The sequence below is a fragment of the Pleuronectes platessa genome, chromosome 7 (assembly GCF_947347685.1).
Source record: "Pleuronectes platessa chromosome 7, fPlePla1.1, whole genome shotgun sequence".
NCBI classification, from domain to species: domain Eukaryota; kingdom Metazoa; phylum Chordata; class Actinopteri; order Pleuronectiformes; family Pleuronectidae; genus Pleuronectes; species Pleuronectes platessa.
In genome coordinates, this window is record NC_070632.1 from 28,748,550 (window position 1) to 28,769,003 (window position 20,454).

At 42.6% G+C, this 20,454-nt stretch overlaps 1 protein-coding gene and 1 long non-coding RNA gene across 3 annotated transcripts in view; one reads left to right on the top strand and one right to left on the bottom strand.

Annotated features, from left to right (window-relative positions):
* The window catches only part of LOC128444185 (NT-3 growth factor receptor), a 159,603-nt gene that overhangs the window by 69,769 nt on the left and 69,380 nt on the right, over nt 1-20,454 (bottom strand). For both annotated transcript variants that reach the window (XM_053426507.1, XM_053426506.1), the window contains 2 exons: nt 17,809-17,953; nt 3,914-4,026 (listed from right to left, as the gene is read on the bottom strand). In XM_053426507.1, the coding sequence (XP_053282482.1) occupies nt 3,914-4,026; nt 17,809-17,953 (258 nt within the window). The remainder of the gene's footprint in view (nt 1-3,913; nt 4,027-17,808; nt 17,954-20,454) is intronic.
* LOC128444188 (uncharacterized) lies at nt 9,309-10,704 on the top strand. The gene is made up of 3 exons (XR_008339120.1): nt 9,309-9,857; nt 10,358-10,481; nt 10,594-10,704. It is a non-coding gene; the product is annotated as an uncharacterized LOC128444188 (long non-coding RNA).

The window sequence follows — 20,454 nt, forward strand, 5'->3', positions numbered from 1 at the left end:
TGAGTGGGAGTTACAGATGAGCAACAAATGAATAGTGACATCATAACATGAATCTCTGAGTAAGTGTGATGATGAGTGTGATCACATTCAATTAAATTGTACTGTATATATATATATAACATATGCATAGCGCCAAATCATAATATACATTATCTCAAGAGACTTTACATATTGAGGTTGAGACAATAAAAATCTTATATGAAGAGTTCCCACAATGAGCAAGTGCTTTTGCGACTGTGGAGAAGAAAAAAGCTCACGTATATCTATATACATCAAGGGGTGTCAAACTCATTTTAGTTATAGGGCCACATACTGCCCACTTTGATCTCAAGTGGGCCAGACCAGTAAATCATTGCATAATGGCTTCGTAACCCACCGCCTCCACCACGCCCCTCCGCCGTGGACGACGTCGCGTATACCTCAGGGTGGGGGGGCGTGGCGGCGTTGGATACCAGCATGAAATCAACATAACGAGGGGGTCCGACCCATCTTGGAACACGGACCTAGGAGTCTGACGCACGCATTGAAAGTGAAAGGTGAGGGCCGGCCAAGGGGCAACATCCTGGGCTGAGCGATGAGGCCGATAAGGAAGTGTAAAAAGCTACAGTTCATTGGGTGGCCACAGAGGGCCGGCTCCAAGAAACAGAAAGTCCCATAGACTCCCATGTTAAAAAGGCCGACTTTAGAGTAGAATTAAACCTGTTTACAGCATGGTTAAAAATGTGGTTTTAGTCTCAATCGCGAGGTTTTCCTTCATGACAACTCTGTGGGGGGTGAATTTTTTTCTAACTCCCCCGTTTAAGAGATATGGTTTGAAATTCACGTGACGTCACAGTCAGCGCGACGACTGCAACTCCTAGCCTCCTCGGCTTCACCTGAGCTAACAGGCTACTCCCCGGTCAGTGAACATCACCTGAGACCGTTGAGAGGTTCCGCTCACACATCGGATGAATAACACGGTTTGATGTTCCGTTTGTTCTCCTGCGGACAAGTTAAAGACGTCTGCGCTCCTGTTTCTGTGGTAAGTCAAGTTTAGTATTTTATGTAGATGTGTTAGAAGTGATTCGCAGGTATCGGTGTCTCTGTACCTGCGTAGCTAAGCTTGTTAGCTTAGCTCCGCTAGCCCGGAGGCAAGATACAAGCAGTAATGGCGATACGAACAGGAGTTATTACCGACACACACCGACATGAACCAACATGAGCCCGTCGCCCAGCAGAGTTTGATGATGAATCTTTTAAACCGAGACAGGAGACTGTGTGTGTACAGAGAATAAGCTCCGCCACGGAAGATATCTAATGTTATGTAAAGTCGTTTCACTCGACATACCATTTGACTTGACTACGTTACACAGATTCTTATTCTGCAGAAACAGATTTACTGTGGTCAACTGAAACCTGAGTATTTAAAGTCATATCTGCATTTTAAGAGCAGCTGTTTAAAGTAGCATTACGTCTCCTAACGCTCTTTATTCCGAGTATTGGTGTCGATGTGTTGTAACGTGTTACAGTGAAAACTAAACTTGTCTGCTACCTTCAGTTTTTACATCGTTAATCTCAGGCAGTCTTCACTGAATTATGGTGTTAAATATAAACAAATTATAGGAAGTGTAACTTTACTAGAATAGACAGTCTCATAGAGAACCTGAGGCTGATGTCCACCACATATTTCCTAAGCTGAAATGATTATGATCTGATGAACTTTGAAGTAATACACTTTTATTTTTACCATGTAAACGTCTGTTAAGGAGTTAACCTGGCACATGAATTACTTTACATATCTGTGTATTTGTGTTGAATGTTCCTATAGGATGTCCAACATGAGACACAACTGGAATCCAACCAGACTGAACACTGACTCCAGGTACAGCCCTGTTTTCATTACTTACAAACAATCAAAGCAAAGTATTGCACATAATACGTAATGGATTAAATAATATATGCAATACTTTTAATGTGAAATAACTCCATACTGTACATATTGTCTTGGTAGTGCACAGTTTAATCCAAAAGCATATTCAAATGCATAGTTATATATCCACAGAAAATATGGATACAAACTTTGTTCATAAGTAACACTTCCTCTACAATAATGCCATAGTTTTATTTTTCCTATAATTTTATTAGGGATGGACGAGCCTGAGGGACACAGCTGTGATGACCCTGTTCTGTCTCTTATGGCAAAGAAGAAAAATAAAACACTGGGTTCTTATCTAAAGTGTATCAAATCTGAAAGCAAAAGATAAACATTGTTCTAATAAGCGTCAATTTTTTAATCAACCATAATGACTATAGAAATTAACTCTATTATCCATGACATTTAGCAATGACTGCCAACTCTAAACAGTTGCAGGCCGTCTTTAGTTAAGGGAGGAAAACATGAAGTGTTGTGCAGGTCGTCCTCATGTTGACCAGCCTGAAGCTGCCGATCTCCACCATATTGTTACTGAGGACATCAGGTGCTGCAGTTCTTCATCTAATGAAAAGAAGAAACTCACTATTAAAGAATCTTTTGTGTTGTGTCTGAAGCACCACAGATGTCAAGACAAAACCGATGTACTGGGCTCTGGGTTTGTACCCTCATGGTTAAATGCACATATTTTAAGTCGGGTTGGATAAAAGTACTGAAAGAAATAAAACATTTTACAAATAGATAAAATGACTTTCTACCTCATCTGTAATATTCAATGTGATAATCTCCCACAGAGCTGTTGATAACAGTCCACATCAAGTCTCTCCACTTCCCTCAGTGTGAAAACATAATCATATAATTAATATGAGAACTGTCTAAACTGTCTAAGAATTAAAAAATCAAGTCGCAACCAAACACACAACTCTGAAGTTAACTTGCTTTAATCTGTTCATTAGACGTGTCACTGACCGGCGGCTTCACCGGAACGAGCTCTGATCTCACGGTGCGTCTCTCTGATCAAATGAGTGGGGGCGGAGCCCCGGGGCCTGGGTGTGTGTGCTGTCTGGACACGAACACACACATATTTGGTGCTCCTGGTGTTTCATGCTGGCCTGATACGATGATGATTTAACAAATGAACGTGAGCGTGAGTTCACAGTTCGCGAAAAAATTCGCGACATGCACATCATTGTACATGGCGCCGCTGCAGAGCTGCGGGTGGCCGACCCCTGGCTACGGCGAAAGAACGATTTGTTTACTGTTCCACCGTTAAAGAGATGCGGACGTCAAAACAATAGTTCTGCCTCACATTTCCCCTCCTGTTTGAGAATCACTGGCAAAAGGTGAGATGGCGTTTTGTTTGTTTTTAATTTGTTTTTAAATTTAGGGCATGCCTTGCATCAGGCGGGCAGAGCTGGAACCCCTGGCGGGCCGTATGTTTGACAACCCTGATATACATCATCGCTCAGATCTCTGAGTCCATTTCCTAAACTTTTTTATTGAAAGATTTGAGGTCTCATCCCTTCCTCGTGTAAATTGAGTATGTATTTGTTTATAAAATAGATTTGGATCCTTTAGTTTACTTTGACAATTTATACTTATACTTATACTTCATTATCCATATGTGATGCTTTATCAGTTTGAGTTGTTTTATTTGGATAATTTGGTGTTAAGGTTACTGAAAGTTAATGTCCGTTATATGCTCGACCGCAGACTCAGGCTCTGTATGTATGTATGTATGCAAATAACCGCTCTCTTTAACCTATTGCAATCAATCACCTCACACACGCATCTCCCATAAACTTAACACATGTATTTAACCTCAGCCACAAGGTCTAACCATCCCATGCGGGCTTTTTGTCCTCGCAGTGGCCACAAGAGCCATTAGTATGTTATGATTTAGCATTATACAAATAAAATACATTTAATCAAACGTGTGAAGAATATATATAAATCAGAAAATACAGTAGCCTTCACCAATATGTGTGTGTGAAACAAACACACCTTTTCTTTGTAGAACCATCGTAAGGTTGGGTGGGGTGAACCCCGAACCGTGAACTCTATGCAAGTATCATGGCGCCGTTCTGGCTCCTTCAGCTGCACAATGGTGGGAGGAACTGAAAAACAAAAAAAAAACAGAAAACAAGACACATGAAGATAGTAAATTATTTTATTGTTGTACACTATCACATGTACATGTATCACAGTAAAACTTGAATTTTCTGCCATGACACTTGAAGCACAGTTGCTGTTCAAGAGAGAGCCAGACATAAAATACAGATATATCAAGGGGATAGACTTTAATCAACTGTCTACAAACACAATTTATTGTAGGCTGGAACAGTGTAATTTTCTTACCAAAGTAGTCTCAATGAAATTCGAGAGAGAGAGAGAGAGAGAGAGAGAGAGAGAGAGAGAGAGAGAGAGAAAGAGAGAGAGAGAGAGAGAGAGAGAGAGAGAGAGAAGAGGGGGGTCATTTGTATTAGTCATTCCTCCAAACAAACACACACACACAGAATTTCAGACAAACATAGGTTGAGCTTGAGATTAAGCAGGAAAAACGGCTGCCTTACACATGGTCCTGGCATGGGCTGTAAGGAGACTGGTTGAGCCATGTATTTTGGAACATCAGTTCTGTTTTACAAATGTACATAAAACACATGCACCAATAAGTGATACTGTGAATTGCCAGATAATGTAATGAATTTACAAGCCACTGCTTAACGGAGCTCTAAAGAAAAATCATCTGCTCTTGTCCAATAGAGAGAAAAGCGATGAGAAAGGAGAAATAAGAATGTGAGAAGACATTATTTGCAAAAATGCTTGTGTGGCAAATGACCATTCCACAGGGCTCTCCCGCACAGAGCCAGAGACAAACCTTTTACTTTTCAGTATCTTTTATTCTCCACACAGCACACACAAGTAAACATAAAGGCATAAAGTGGCCAGCAGTTTCTGCTGGTGACTGGTGTTGGGACCTACAGCCACAGAGATCTGTAAAAAGAAGGACTTGTGGGAAATTCCTATCCAGCCTAAGGTACTTGGGGGGGAGCAGGCTACAGTCGAAACTGTCAATGACCCCTGCTGTGTCTCTAGCCGCGCCTCAGATTTTGAACCCCAACCTTCCTATTGGCATGAGACCCTTAGCCCTGCTAGAAGGCGGGAGTCACCTCCAAGGTACTATTTAAGGTCAGACACACCGAGAATAGTTCTTTCCAGTTCCACTCACAATAGAGCTAGCATCTCCAGTTTAGTTCTAAGTGATCCACAGGACACAAAGGAAACAAACTCAACAGCTGTTTGATCTTTCAAGTTTATTTTAAACTTATCTTTTCGTAGTTCACTTTTAGTTTAAAGCTATTTTTTCTAATCCAGTTTAAGCTTAACTTATCCTTTTTTAGTACATCGTAAGCTTATTCTTTCCTATTTTTCGTTAAAGCTTTTAATCTGAATAGCGCGCGGCAGAAACCCCCCCTCACTCGCTGGCCGAGAACAGAGACACTTTCCCCGCCATCCACGGACAATCCGGCGACGGTTGTTCCTTCCTGCAGACGGGCAAAGACCTTGCCAAGGAGAACGAGAAGCATTCTCTCCGATTCGGCCCACCGTCATCTCGCCGTCGCCCCAGCGGCTCCGCGATCAGCGTCCTGAGGCCAGGACATCATCCACTTCATCCTTCCGGGATTCGCGCTACTACGGTCGTGTATGAAACCCCGCGAAGCAACACGAAGTAAGAGACATATGTCTGGGCAGAGTCTAGTTTAATACTTAGCGTGTTTTTATATGATTGTACTTTTATAGAAAGACCGCCGTGTCGATCTTACTGGTGAAAAGCGCGCGGTGACGATCCGGCGCTTCCTGTTTGATTCGTGTTTCCGTCAGGCCGATCTCACAGAAGACGTGCATCTGTTAAAAGACACCTCTCACGTAGCTGGATTGCCGGCCTCACTGTGTGATCGCCTCTGACGGCGTTTTTAAGATCATCTCCGATTTGTGTTGCTGCATGTTTCTCTCTCTCTCTCTCTTGTATTCTCTCACATCCGCCGACACACACATCCTCGCCCACGCACACACACATAGTCACATTACATATAGCCATTCTGATATCAAGGGGGCCCTGAACACACCTCGACGCCATTCGGCGCTAAAGCTAAGCTAAGACAAAGAATCCCTTTGTCCTCCCTCGACCTTTGTCTCACGTGTGTTTAAGTCGGCCATCTTTGACCATCTTGACTCTAAGTTACATGGTCCGTCGACCATTGATTGCAATACACATCGAGGCCCGCCCTCAATTCGGACTCTAAATTCCTTAGGCGACTCTGCCATTTTGGGTTGTAGTCCTGGTGTATATTACATCACCAATTTTGTAGTCAAAACCCCAGGGTTAAGCCGGCCCTCTTAAACTTCGTGAGTCATCGACCCCCCTTTTCTCTCTCTCTCTCTCACACACACATACACCCCCCCACTCACACAAACACACCCACACGAACACACACACAGCCCTATCAGAAGGATTGCAGTGTGATCAATTGTGATGAATGTGCTGCGACTGTATTGGATATAGCGGATTGTGTTAAATGAAGAATCATTTGGAACAACATTGACTTTTTATATCTTTTTAATAAATCCTTTTATACTTAAAGTATTTGAATCTTGTGATTATTGGTGCATGTTTATGTGAACACAGTTGGATAACGATAGCCAGTGCTTGAATTTAACCCTTCATCGTTTATTATATAATCCCTAATATTAACTATTGAGATTATTAATTTAACTTTATCAGATGAGACTGATACTTATAGACTGACTTGTTGGTCCCTGTAACCAGGGTGGTGCCCCTTCTCGAGAATTAATATAGATAGTAATATTCTTAAATTGACGATTATATTGTTTTGACTAATTATTTCATTATTCTTGGTTGATAACCTTATCATTATTAATTGATAGCTTGTACTTTCTAAATTGATAATTACTTGTTTTTCATTAGTAGTTGTTATTCATTGATTGATTATTCTTCAGTTTATATTAATTATTTAATTATTCTTAATCAATAAACTTTATCATTCTCAAATTAATTATTTAATAATTCTTAATTGTTGAACTTCCTTATTTACTCAGTAATGGTTTTATTGTTATTTGATTACTGATCATCTTCAATTAATAATCTAATTATTTTGTTTAATAAATAATCTTTATTGTTTCAATAATCACATTCCATGATTATTGATAATTAGCCAACGTCGAGTCCCCCTACTATTGCACAACACTGGCTTTGAAGCCCAGTGTCTCTGTCTCTCTGCGTGGCTTTTCATGTGTCCGTCTTAGACCTTGTGTGTCTGTCCCTGACTGTCTTTCTGAGGCAGCTCTGCTGCTACCTTTTTTACCAAAAGATAGATCAGCTATCAGCTCTCACTTGTGCTGATTGATCCTCTGTCCAGGTGAAGGTGCTCTCCCAGCTACCTCCACAGCTTGAAATTCAATCAAAGACAAAAGACTCATCACTAGATACTAGCTACTTTATTTATGTTATCTTTTGTTTTCCATCCCTCGCTTTTTAATTGTAAGTTCAGAATTATTTTTTTCTACTCAACAAGTGAGTAAAATGGCTCAAATCTTTAAAGTAATAATAATTTGAAGGACATAAAACTCCTCAAAGTTCTGCATGGCAAACTACTGTAAACACATGGCTACAGTGAAATGGACTCTGTCCTCAGTGCTGCTTCTTTGAACTCTGCCCCTGAACCCATATAATACACGACTGGGACGTTCAAAAAGAGTTCAGAGAAACGAGAGATGGGAATGGGGGTGATATAAGAGAGTTGTGTTACAATCTTTTTTTAAGCTCTGTCCGACTGGTTTTAATAAAAATAACAATAGTGATAGTGATCATTATTTATCATGGCAGCACAAGTTAATAATACTAATAATATAAACATAATACTCCAAACTGATTTAGCTAGCTTAGCGATGAAACCCTCGGACACAGAGTAAATTGCAGGCTTTTCTCATATGCCACCTCAGCATAACAAGTGGAGTTTTATGTACTTAATTGTGCCTGCAAATTAGCGTGTCAGTCTGCTACTATCTATGCTAATTTCAAGACAGGCTTTGGTGGCATAGGTGTTATGACATCCTCAGGCAAACCGAACCAACATTCAGTTATTCCATGTATCTGTTTGCTAGAACTAGCTGATGTAAAATGTGCAGCACATCCCGCTTTAGCTCTCTGCTAAACTAGCTGTATTAAACACTATTTTCTGATGGAAATTTAAATCCCTTCTCCATTTGTTGGCCAAGTGGCTCATGCTTTCATACATGTAGTAAAAGTGGGGATGGAATCACATGACCCAAAACCAAAGGTAATCCCCAGGCATTGCTGCTTTAAAAATCATTGCTGGTCAGATGCAAAGTGTGCCTACGAAAAACAGGGGGTAATCTGTCAGTAACATATGACCATCTACTGCCCCAGTTAGGACCTTTTATTAATATACTTTGTACATATGCTTTTAGGTCAGAGATACAAGTATCTCCTTGTCATTGTTAATATGTTCTCAAAATGGGTTAACATGAGGAGAAAAAACAAGTAGAAAGGATGCAGCTACTTTGATTAAATGTCTGTTAAAAGAAGTAATTCTCATATTTGGACTTCCACATAGAATAACCAGTGATAAGGGTTCATCTAATCACCCAGCACCAAACAGATTTACACCTACCCAGACAGCTGCTTTTAAGCCTGCATGAAGTCTTCATAGGGAAACCTTTATCCACAGGTGCAAGACCTTCATCTCTTATGGAGAAAGGGGTATATGCATCTTTCTAGCTCTCACCAACATTGTGAGAACATATAACAAGCAGGTTGCAGACAGGACACCAGGATAGTTTGTTTGTGCAATCTCTAAATCAAAAATTATGTCTCTTCTAGGTGGAGATCCATACCATTGCTGCTGATGGTCGAGATAAAGTCAAAATGTATGCATCCAGGTGCTTCAGAGATCCATCTGTGCAGCATTGTTCCTCTTCTTTGCTGGCCTCTACACAGCCACGTTTTTCAGGGCACTGGCCACCTGTCACCCTCCTGTATGAGAGTAACGTTCCAAAGATGCCCAAGAATGGAAGCTTAGGTGGCGATTATGCTCCAGATGAGTATGACAGTGTGAGAGATTGTCAGTGCACAAACACAGACATATAAGCACACATGCGTGCATACATAAATCTTGAAAAGGAAAATGGTTCCAAATGTGCCTCAAGCATTGGTCTAAGCATGAGAGACACAGCTACTATGAAACAATGATGGCGTTCAAATAGACTAAACCAGGGGTAGGCAACCTTTACTATCGAAAGATCCATTTTGCCCCCTCTTCCCCCAAATTAAAGGGGACATATTCTGAAAATTCCACTTTTGTAGTGCTTCTACACATTAGTTTGGGTATCTGGCATGTCTACCGTCCCAAAAACTCTGGAAAAAAATCACTCCCGCGATTTGTTGTGGTTCCTCTATTTCAGAAACTATGTGCTAAAGTGCGTCCAATGGAATTTCCCCCGAAATAGACGTCATAGTCGAAAAATGCCCATTTAGTACATTCCCCCATAGCTCTATGCACTCCCCCACTACCACTCGACCCACCCCTAGATGGACCCTCCCACTTTATAGAAGCTCGGTCCACCGGTGTCCGCCATTTCATTCTTGCAAGCCTTGGAAACACTTGGATAAGCTAACAGCAGCATGAATCGGTGGTCGGCTGCAAACATGTCTTCATGTGACACCAGCTTCAGAAGACACAAGATTGAGATGGATTGAGTTCATATATGATGGCAACGTTCCTGCCACCACTTTGAATCTGACTGTTTTATCAACCTGGGCCAATATAACGCTGGATTCTCGAAAAGGTTGTTATTGAAAGAGGGGTCGGTGCCATCTTTCCATCGCAATACTGAAGACGAGGGAAATGTAAGTATTTTTTTTAAATAATTCTGGTATTTGCTTCTTTTAGACATTTTGTGTGGAGGCTAGTGCCGTTAGCATGTTGTGCCATGTGTGAGGGGGTGGGGGGCTAGTATGTAGTGGTGGGGGATAGGGAGAGACTTTACAGGAGTTTTCATTAATCGAGGACGGCTGGCGAGAGTCCACGGTGAACGGTGATCGCACGGCAGGCTTGTGAGTGTTGCGCTCTCCACGCTCTTCCACGAAAAAATCAGCGGCACAGTACTAACGGGAGGACACGCGAGCGGAGGGGGGGAGCGTGGAGAGCACAACACTCACGAACCTAACTTCCAGCTACAGCTGCTGCTACGGCCGCTCGTTCAAGATACCGGAGTATGTTGTTGTCATAATGTGCGGGACTAGAACGATTATTCATTACCAGCCCTAGTTGGGGAAATGTGCCCTTGTATCCTTGTATGCATGACAGTAGTACAAACATGAATAACATTGCTGCTTTTGGTGTTCAGGCAAGCACATCTGTTCACGGTGCTAGGCTACATCACGTAGCATGCCAGACGGACCCACCACAGATGCGCACACATGGAACGCAGCTTTCTATGAAAACACTGCGACCTCACTACAAAAGTACAGGTTGGTTTACCCTCAGTTAGTTCTTCATGTCATTGATTGTGTCTCCGTGTTAAAGTTGTAACAGCATCTCATTTGTTGTGACTCCATGGATACTGTGTCTGTTTTATCATAGGCACACAGAAAACTGTGCTGCACTGATGTTGGTGTTGGGACCTCAGCTGTAAGAGACCTCGCTTGGAGGAGGGACAGGACAACCCAAGTTGTTCAAGTATGGACTTCGGAGAGCCACAGGATGCTACCTATGATCCTGATGACTTAATCACAGTCTTGACTGAGTCAGCAGATGTGACCTGAGTGACTCAATATTTAATCTAAACATTTCAATGATCAGATGGATTACCATCCTACACTTTTTTAGCTGTTGCAGCCTTTTGGTGAAATCTTTGTCGTTCTAATAGAATGGAATCTTCCAACCCTGTTCATAAGACACCCACATATATTGTCTATGAAAACTGCCTCCTGGAGCTGTTTGAGGTGTGTCGGCGGGGGACAGATGTAATGTATAAGAAGGGCGAGTGCACAGGAAAGCCGCTGAAAGCAGATGCAATCTTCCGTGATTCTCACAGGCTCTATTTAAAAGCCAAACAGTGTACAAACAGTATGTGAAACATAAATAACATATCAATTAACTGCTGTCTTTAAATTGTCTTCACGATTTAAAGACCATTTATTCATCGTCTTCACGATAAATAGAATAAAATAATTATAAAAAGAAAATAATAAATACAAAAAGTGCAAAATGTCCAACTTTTCCCCTCAATTTGTATTACAGATTACATGGATAACCTGTTGGACCTCATCTTTCACGAGGTTTTTCAGGACCCGGCCCCATATGTGAATGAGGTGCTGAAGATCTCAAAACCTGAGGACCTCTCTGCTAAGTATGAGAAACCTGACAAGCAGGAAGTTATAGCCAGCTATGTGTCGAGTTTCAATCAAGGGCAGGTCTGAACCTTGTATAATCTCTGAGCATCAGGGAACACTCTGCGTATCTGGAGCACCGAGCAGGAGGGCAGGACCACCCTGATTCTCCGGCCCAGATAGCCTCAACATCAGCTAACAAAGCTTCTCTACGACAAATACCTGTAACGGCTGAGCAAAGTTTACATTGTATTTAGAGAATAAAGGTGACACACAAATATAAAGTGTTCCTTTGTTTACAGTATGGCTACTGATGGCACAAATTGTATTTTTGTAATCAATGTTTTCATTATACTTGGTATTTTTTGTATTTATTACCTCTGTCCCAGCCAGTACATTTAATAACTATTTTTAAAAAGCTCTGTGGCATTCTTTCTAGCAATCTTTCTGACAATAAAAGTTTATAGAAACAGTTGTGTGCTTTTAATGTTTGATATGTAACATGTTAACAATTGACACGTGTAAGATGAGCAGTTAGCAAAGTAATACAGAGGGAAGAGTAATTTATGTATTTTATTCCTCAGTCATATTTGTATTGCAGAAATGACTGATATCTCATGCATAAAAAAAATAAAACTTACTGCTCTATTCCTCTTATACATAAAGGCCCATAATCTGCCCTATAGATGTTGAATGCATTCTGTAGTGAGAACACATTCAAACACAGTGCTAATTAATGGAGGTAAAAACTTTATGTCCTACACCTCCATGAGAGGGGGGAGGGGTGAGAAGGGGGAGGGATGAGAGGGGTGAAAGGGGGTGGGGTTAGATGGGGGCGGGCTGAGAGGGGGGCGGGGCCCTCAAAACAGGTCGATCTGAGGAGGTCTGTTTTAGACAGAGTAAAAAGGTGCTGTTTTAAATGATCCTTGTGGTATTTTTACCAAAAAATGTTACAGACATTTCATTAAGACCCCAAGGAACCATATTAAATGTGGTGAAATGGGCATAATATGTCCCCTTTAAATCTGTCTGGAGCCGCAAAACATATTTGATAACACAGGTTATAAAGTTATATATATAGTTGTACAATATATATAAAAAACTATAGTTTGTTGCATTTATTAAATTATAGAATGACAACAAAAATAACTGTTGACATTTAACTGCTGTTTTTACCTGTTACAAAAAAGGAAAACACCCAACTCTTATGAAGAGGAGAACAAAATACATGTTTAGGCCTTCTTTTAAATAAAGGAAACACAGAACTATGTTTTTTTTGCTCATATCCAGCTTGGTACTTTTGAGCAGATGCTGTGTGTATGCTCTGGAAATGTCTTTAAACATAAAAAAAAAAATTGTTTGCTAATTCCTCGCCACATATCGCGCAAACAGTGGAGAAGTTCTTCAACATGGGTGACATTAAATTAATAATTGGTGTGGAGAAGTACAGTGAGTTGTATGATCCTCAGCACGTTTTATAAAAACAACACCAAAAAAGACAAATGTTGGGACGCTGTTGCAGTTAATGTTGGAGCAGCAAGTAATTACTATATGCTTAAAAAAAATGATTAAATGCCCTTTTTACTGTTAGCTGATAACAGCAAAAGTATGTGATAATATTAGGGCTGTGCGGCGCTTCATCGCGCTTCAATGTCCGGTGTGAACCCGGCGTGAGCGAATGAGTGGAGCGGGGCCCCAGGGCCGGTGTGTGTGTCCGCTATCTGGGAGCGCGCACACACACACACACACACACACACACACACACACACACACACACACATTCACCCGCTCCTGGTATTTCATGACGGCCTGATACGATGAACGTGACGTTCACTCACGTTCATCATATGAAAACTGATTCATTAAGTTCACCGTTCGTGAAAAATATGCGCAACATGCACAACACTTTACAGGGAGCCACTGCAGAGGGGCTCAAGAGCCGCAAGACCAGAAAAACGCTACATAAATACAGACCATTCACCATTTATATTAAGATTGTATTGTACCGTACCAGATTAGGATGTCTGCTTTAGCATAGGAATAATATGTACCTTGATATAGTCTCCATTTTAAAGAAAATAACAATCTTGACTTGACATGACTAAAGCCTGAAACATGCTTCTGCAGCTGCGTCTGCGTCTTTTCACGCCGCTGTGGCGCAAGACTCGTTGTCATTCATGCTTCCCCAACCGTTGCGCGTCTTACAAAGCAATTCCGCGCCAGAACACTACGCGGAGTAATGCTTTTTGTCGAAGAAGACCTGAGAGACGCCTTCTTTCTTCTTTATCGATTGTTTATTTACATAGCTACTGCGGCTCCTTGTAGCCTTTTTCAGGCGGACAAATACGACGGGTTATACAAGTGGACATACTTTCGGATCTCTTCTGCCAAACGCTCTTCTATTTGGTCCATATTCATTCTTCTAAATCTCCCGTTGTTTCTGCCTGTATTATGGGGCATGAAACCGGAAATGCAGCTCCAGAAGGGATGTAGAGCAGACCAATCACAGCCTTGCGGGCCCCACTTTTAGAAAAGTGAGGCGACGCCCGTCAGCACGTAAGAAGGGATACATAAGCACGTAAGGGACCCGGAAGGGCTCTTGCGCTTACGGGCCCGTGAAAACGCAGAAGCATGTTTCAGGCTTCAGACCCAAATTTGTGCCTGGGCAAGGTCTTCACCAATGATCTTAGGGACACATCAGCATGGCCAGATACCAAATTAGGGCTCCATGGTAAATTTAAGGCCTGGATATACCAACACAGAATCCTGCTCAACTAATATCCTGATTACCGTCTTGGAAGGCTTTGAAAGAAAGATCAGCCAGTTCCTGCGCAGGTAGTTGGGACTGGCATTAATCTTAGCAACATCACCTTGTATGAGCAGAGACCCAAGCTCCAGCTTCCATTTAGCAGTGTGGTAGAGGAGTTCAAGGTCACTTCAGCCGGAAAAATTCCTGCTCTATCAAGATTCTGCGGACATCATAGTCCAATCAGCAGGCATTGAGGTTAGAACAGGGAAGAAGTGGCAAGGTTGCATGGGAAAGTTGGTAAAAGCAAGTAGCAGCACCCAACTCAGTGTGCCATCGCCTTCTTGGGAGCAGGGTTGAAGCCCCAGCAACACCTAAAGACCAAGAGTGGTCGAGAGATAGGCAGCTGCTGCTCAATCTAGGGAAGCAGCTGAAGTTCCCGTACATCATTTCAGTCACAAAACGTAGGAGAGACATGGTTCTTGCTTAACCAAGCAAGCATTTCAGAAAGTATTTCAGGATGTCTGTCTGCAAGTTTAAAGAAATTCTTCAAGAGTTTCAACCAAGATTATGGTATTAATTCTGACACAAGTCCCATTTGTTTCTAACATTCCCAGTTATATGCATTTGGTAATTCATTTTAACCCTAATATCCCTGATTTGTGTGAAAGGCAAACTGTGGAGAAAGTCGAGACACAATTCTCTGGAGTTCGTACGTAGAAAGGAACTGTCTAAAAGGCTCATGTCTGAAGTGAAACCTTGGCAAAATTGATCATGCTTCAAAAAAAAAAATCTGCATTCACCATGCAATGTGAAAGCTCGCATCGACAGGTTTTAAAGATGTAAATAACATGCAAATTAATCATGTGAAAAAAAGACATGACTGGCAATGTTCTTTATTTTCTTATTCTTAGAAAAGTCCACATATGGACCAACACCAGCTATGATATACAAAGACAAATGTCTGAAAACTTCCTGCACACTGAGCCACACTTGTGCATTGGGTGACAAGCTTATTCATTGCCACCAACACACACCGACCTGCCTCCCTATGTGACAACAAATGTGGAATAATCTGCAGCTGAAAATAATTCACAACAAATAGAAAAGTTCCTCCCATTTTGATTATGGGAGGTTACATCGCCACTGCTTCTTCTCATAACCTTTTTTTGGCGGACAAATCCGCCAGTCAGTGACGGGTTATGCAAGTGGTCATACTTTCGGATCTCTTCTGCCAAACGCTCTTCTATTTGATCCATATTCGTTCTTCTAAATCTTCCGTGGTTTCTGCCGCTATTATGGGGCTTGAAACCGGAAATGTGACTCCGGAAAGGATGTAGTTAGCAGACCAATCACAGCCGGGCTGCGTGAGGCTTGCGTAGCTTTGTCTTTTAGTCAGAAAAATTGGGCGACGCACGCAAGAAGGGGTACGCAGGCACGCAAACGGCACGCAAGGGCTCTTGCGCTTGCGTTTCCCTGAAAATGCAGAAGCATGCGCCGGCCTTAAGGTCCCATCCTCCTCCTGTTCCGCGGCGGGGTATCCCGAATGACTCATGGTCCGGCGTTGGAGGTCCTCGCAGCGCCTGCTCCAGTCACTGTTCCGTGCCGGGGGGTTTGGCTGACCTCACCTGTGCTCCGGCGTCAGAGGTGCTCGCAGCGTTTGTTTCTGTCCATGTTTCGCGCCGGAGGATCCCGGCTGACGTCACTCGTGTTACGGTGTCAGAGGTCCTCGCGGCGTCTATTCCAGTCCCTGTTCCGTGCCGGAGGGTCCCGGCTGACGTCGCTTTTGTTCCAGTGTCAGAGGTCCTTGTGGTGTCTGTTCCTGTCCCGCGCTGGAGGTTCCTGGCAGACGTCACTCCAGTGCCGACGTCAGGGGTCCCAGCGGCTACTACTCCAGTCCCTGCTCCACGGCAGGGTATCCCTGCTGACGTCCCTCCAGTTCCGACATCAGTGGTCCCTGCAGCAAACATACCAGCACCTGTTCCGGCGTCGGCGGTCCTAGCAGACGTCACATCTGTTCCGGCGTCGGATGTCCGAGCTGCTGAGAATCCGGTTCCTGCCCCACTTCTGGGGTTGAGGTCTGCGCCCCTGTGCTCAGTCCCTGACCGTCCTCCGCGCCATCCGCCTGAGGTACCGTGCTTCGCCTCTGATCGGCTTCCGGACCGTCCTCCTGATGAGCTCCCGTGCTTTGTCCCGGACCGGCCTGCTCCTTGTGTGTGTTCTTCACTTCCCTTTCTGTGATTGTCTGCCCCAGTCATCATGTGTTACACCTGTGTTCAATTGCCCCTGACTTCCTTTTGTGTGTATATAAGTCTCTGTGCTCCCCATTGTCTTTTTTCGGATTGTTTGTCGTAAAAAGGTGATGTTGTGTCCTAATGTCCTGTCTTGCTTTACTGTCCTGATCTCCTGTGTTCTCTGTGTTCTGTCCTCCTGGGCCTTTGCACCTCTGCATCCCCGTGTAAGCCCCCTTTTGTTTTCTCCTAGGTGTGTTTAGTGTTTATCCAGATTTCCCCTTTAGTGCTTTAGTTGTCTTGTCTGTTAAGAAGCCTGTTTCATTAAAATTACTATTTTGTTTACACTCTGCATCTGGGTCCTACTGCTTACTGCTTCCCCAAATCTCTGACAGCAACATTTCGTCTCTCATCTAATAGGCTTCTTCAGATAAGTTTGCCTGATCTAGTAAGTGAAGAATAGATTGATATTTCGTGGCCACAAGTTATTTATTTTGTTCCACTGACTCGACAAATTGTGGCCACAACTTATTATCTGATTCCCACGAATTATTTCCAAAATATCACCTGCGGAACATATATTGTTGTGATATTTTTATTAGTAAGGTTACTGAAAGTTGATGTTAGTTGTGCTATGCTTTACACACAGACTAGCGGTCTGTCTTTGCATGCAACTAATGCTCTCACACACGCATCTCCCCAAGCTTAACAGACACAATTGACCTCAGCCACATGGTCTGACTATCCCATGCTGGCCTTTTGCCTTTGTAGTAGCCTTAGCAGCACTCAGCCGGTGGTGCAAACAGTGTGTTTGTGTGTGATACAGCCAGGTCTGAATCAGTTGTGTGTGAGGACAGGCAGGATAGGATGGGGGAAATATCTATATTAAAAGATGATGTGGTGGTTTAGGGGTTTAGTTTCAGCATAAATTTGATTATGAACTTTCCAATGGGTTCTGGATTCCCAATCCCAAATGGCAACTGGTGGTATTTAATTAGGGACCTCACAAACAGTTGACTCGTAAGGACGTAAGCATTGGCCCTAGAAGGTCCAAAAAGGTTTGAGACACTGGTGTCATTATGAGCTATGTTTTATAAATATGTTTATACATTTTTTATTAAATCCATTAAAGCACAGTCATACAATTGTTTATTATTTGTCTTTATAATGAACTGTAGTTGTAATGTTGTTGAGGTATTTTTTATCGCATGTGACAGGACAATTATGGCCTTTACATAAGACAACATATTTATGCAAACCCCTTTAAGTGGTCACATGAATACAAACACACCATAACCTAGCAGACACGCATGCACACACACACACACACACACACACACATACATACACACATATGTGAATGGCTGTAATGATCATGGATGGCCTGTTTTGCACTATGAAAACACTAGTAAATGAGTTGCCATTAAATGGAGCATTTAAGAGCCAGCCAACGAGAATGCTGAATGTGTGTATGTGTCTGTGTACTTACAGTGAACTGTTAGTTGGACAGAAGCATTGGTCATGCCCACTATGTTGCTGGCAGTGCAAGTTAGTAAGAAGTTGTTGTCGTCTCTGCTTACATTGACCAAAGTGATGCTGATGGAATGAATGGTGTTGTTGTCGATGACTTTAGCCTGGAGGGAGAATTGGACAGAACAATAAAATGAATAGTAGTACCGTAAATATATTATGATAATATCATCCATTAATCATCCATTAAAAAATGATCAAAACTTTTTTGAAGCCACTGTCTATTCATAGTCATAGGATTTGTTTCTGTGATAAGACAATGTTTCAATGCTGAGTAAAAAATCCTTGAGTATGGAATACAAAGTAGTTTAGAAGTAAACCATTTGGTGCACTGCTTACTATTAGCCTTAAACTGTATTACATTTGACTTCTTTCGAGAAGTTGGAGCCCCACCCGCTCCCCTGCCTTAACAAAATTATGACAAAATAGGCCAAGTTGAACTCACATCACTTTCAGGAATTTCTTATAAGTAATTAAAAATACTTTTTATGACATTTGTCACTACATTTGTACTATTTCTAAAATAGAGAAAACAATTATTAAATTATAACACTTTGTTCAAAGATGATAAAGTTCAACCAAAAATAACACATGCAGTAACTTGGCAAAAAAGATGGGCAAGTCACTATGTGAGAACTTAAGTCTTCTCAACTGTATAAGTGGATGGAATGAGACTATTTTACACTGAACATCTTTTCAAAACGGGGTTGCAGGCTTGATAAAGCCACTCTTAAATCATTTTCAATATTGAGCCTAGAGCTGTACTTTGATTTCAGTGAGGCCACAGCAAAAAAGCCCATCTCACAGAGATAGGATGTGGCAAAGGGAAGCAGAATCCTCACAGCCCTCTGCCCTATGAGTGGATGCTCCCTCTCCACGCCAATCACTAATTAACTCAGTGTCTGTGCTGTAAACCTCAGCTTCAGGGTGGAGTCAGATGTCAACTCAATGAACTGGTCCTCTTCAGTAGAGCTGAAATCAGCAGGTGGTGATACATTGAATGGATCTCTCACCCAGTCGTACTGAGCACGGTTGTTTGGGAAGTACTTTTGAAAGAATCCTCTCAGGGAAGAGATGTGCTTCCTCAGACATGGAATCACTGTGGTGGCTCCAGTATTACTGGTGTCAGCAAATTCACTCAGATTCTCAAAGGAATCAGTATTTCCCTGATCAAGTCGCCTGCCCCACATCTCAAGCTTTCGGGTGAATGCACTGATCTGGTCAGCAAGGTCTGACAGGTGCTTGTCTCTGCCTTGAAACTGAAGATTTAATTCATTCAGCTTTCCAAATACATCGCTGAGTTAGGCCAATTTCATCAGAAATAGTCCATCGCTGAACTTGCTTGCAAGTTCATGCATCTTCTCTCTTAGCTCTCTACTCTCTTAGCTCAAAGACTCGCAACAACACTTTACCTCGCGAGAGTATGTCTTGTTTGAATCCTCGCTTGTTTACCTTTTCGTCCCTGTAAAATATATGTCCATTTCATCCACGTTGCTGACCGAACTCTATAGCTACGGTGAAAGAATGTTTTGTTAACTGTTCCGCTGTTAAAGAGATTCCGACGTAAAAACATTAGGTCCGCTACATAAGTTCCGCATCACGGCAGGTTCACACCAGACACTGGAGCGTAGCGCCGCGCCAGGCAGCACCAAAAACAGCCGGGTACCTCCTTTTTAGCCCCCCTGTTACTCAATTGTGCCATTCACATCGGCTGCACATCGCGCCCTGCACCGATGGTTTCGTCAAGTCTACCGGCGCGTAGAAATGCTTGTCCGGTGTGAACAACCAGGCGGCGCTTCTGTGTATGGTTGGAACCAGCCGTCACATTTCCCTCTCCCGGTCGCGCGCCCCACCTGTTATGGCTCCGCACCCCATCGCTACACAGTTTGATAATCACTGCATTAGCCCTTTACATGCCCTTTACGTTACCTTGGCATTCCACAGAGACTGTGGTGGTGTGTGAACACTGTTTGTTCAATGTAAGGACAGGTTCCAGGATAAGGGTTTTAATTACTCCTGCTCAATCTCTGCATCCAACTGTACAAGATGGCAGCGTTCATATCCAGGATATTTCTACTTACTTTGAGCATTATAGGACGAAGTAGACACACCTCTTACATCTTCATGACTTGTAATAGTTGTAGGATTGCGCCGAGGACGTCTGCTGTATGTCAAGCTCCCCCAAAGCTTTGCTCTTTTTTCTGTTATTTTGTTATTTATTCTGTTTTCATTCTGCTGTGTTTATTGTGGCCAGAGATTTTAAGAACACCAAGCTGAGGAAAGTCCTGCCACATACCATCAACAGATCAGCCGTCCTACGCGTGGTTATAACACGTATACACTCCCATCGGGGTGCATATAAGGCCATCCCTCGCCCCCCATTCGGCAAATCAGATCATGGCTCAATTCTGATTCTGCCTCCCTATTGGCGCTCTATGGGACTGCTTCAGCACTACGGAGTGGTGTTTGTTCCAGGACAACAACATAAACACATACACAGAAGAGGCCATCTGCTACATCCGCAAATGCATCGATCATGTCGTACCGAGGATTACTGTATGAACATTCCCAAACCAGATGCCCTATTACCAGATGACCTGAACAC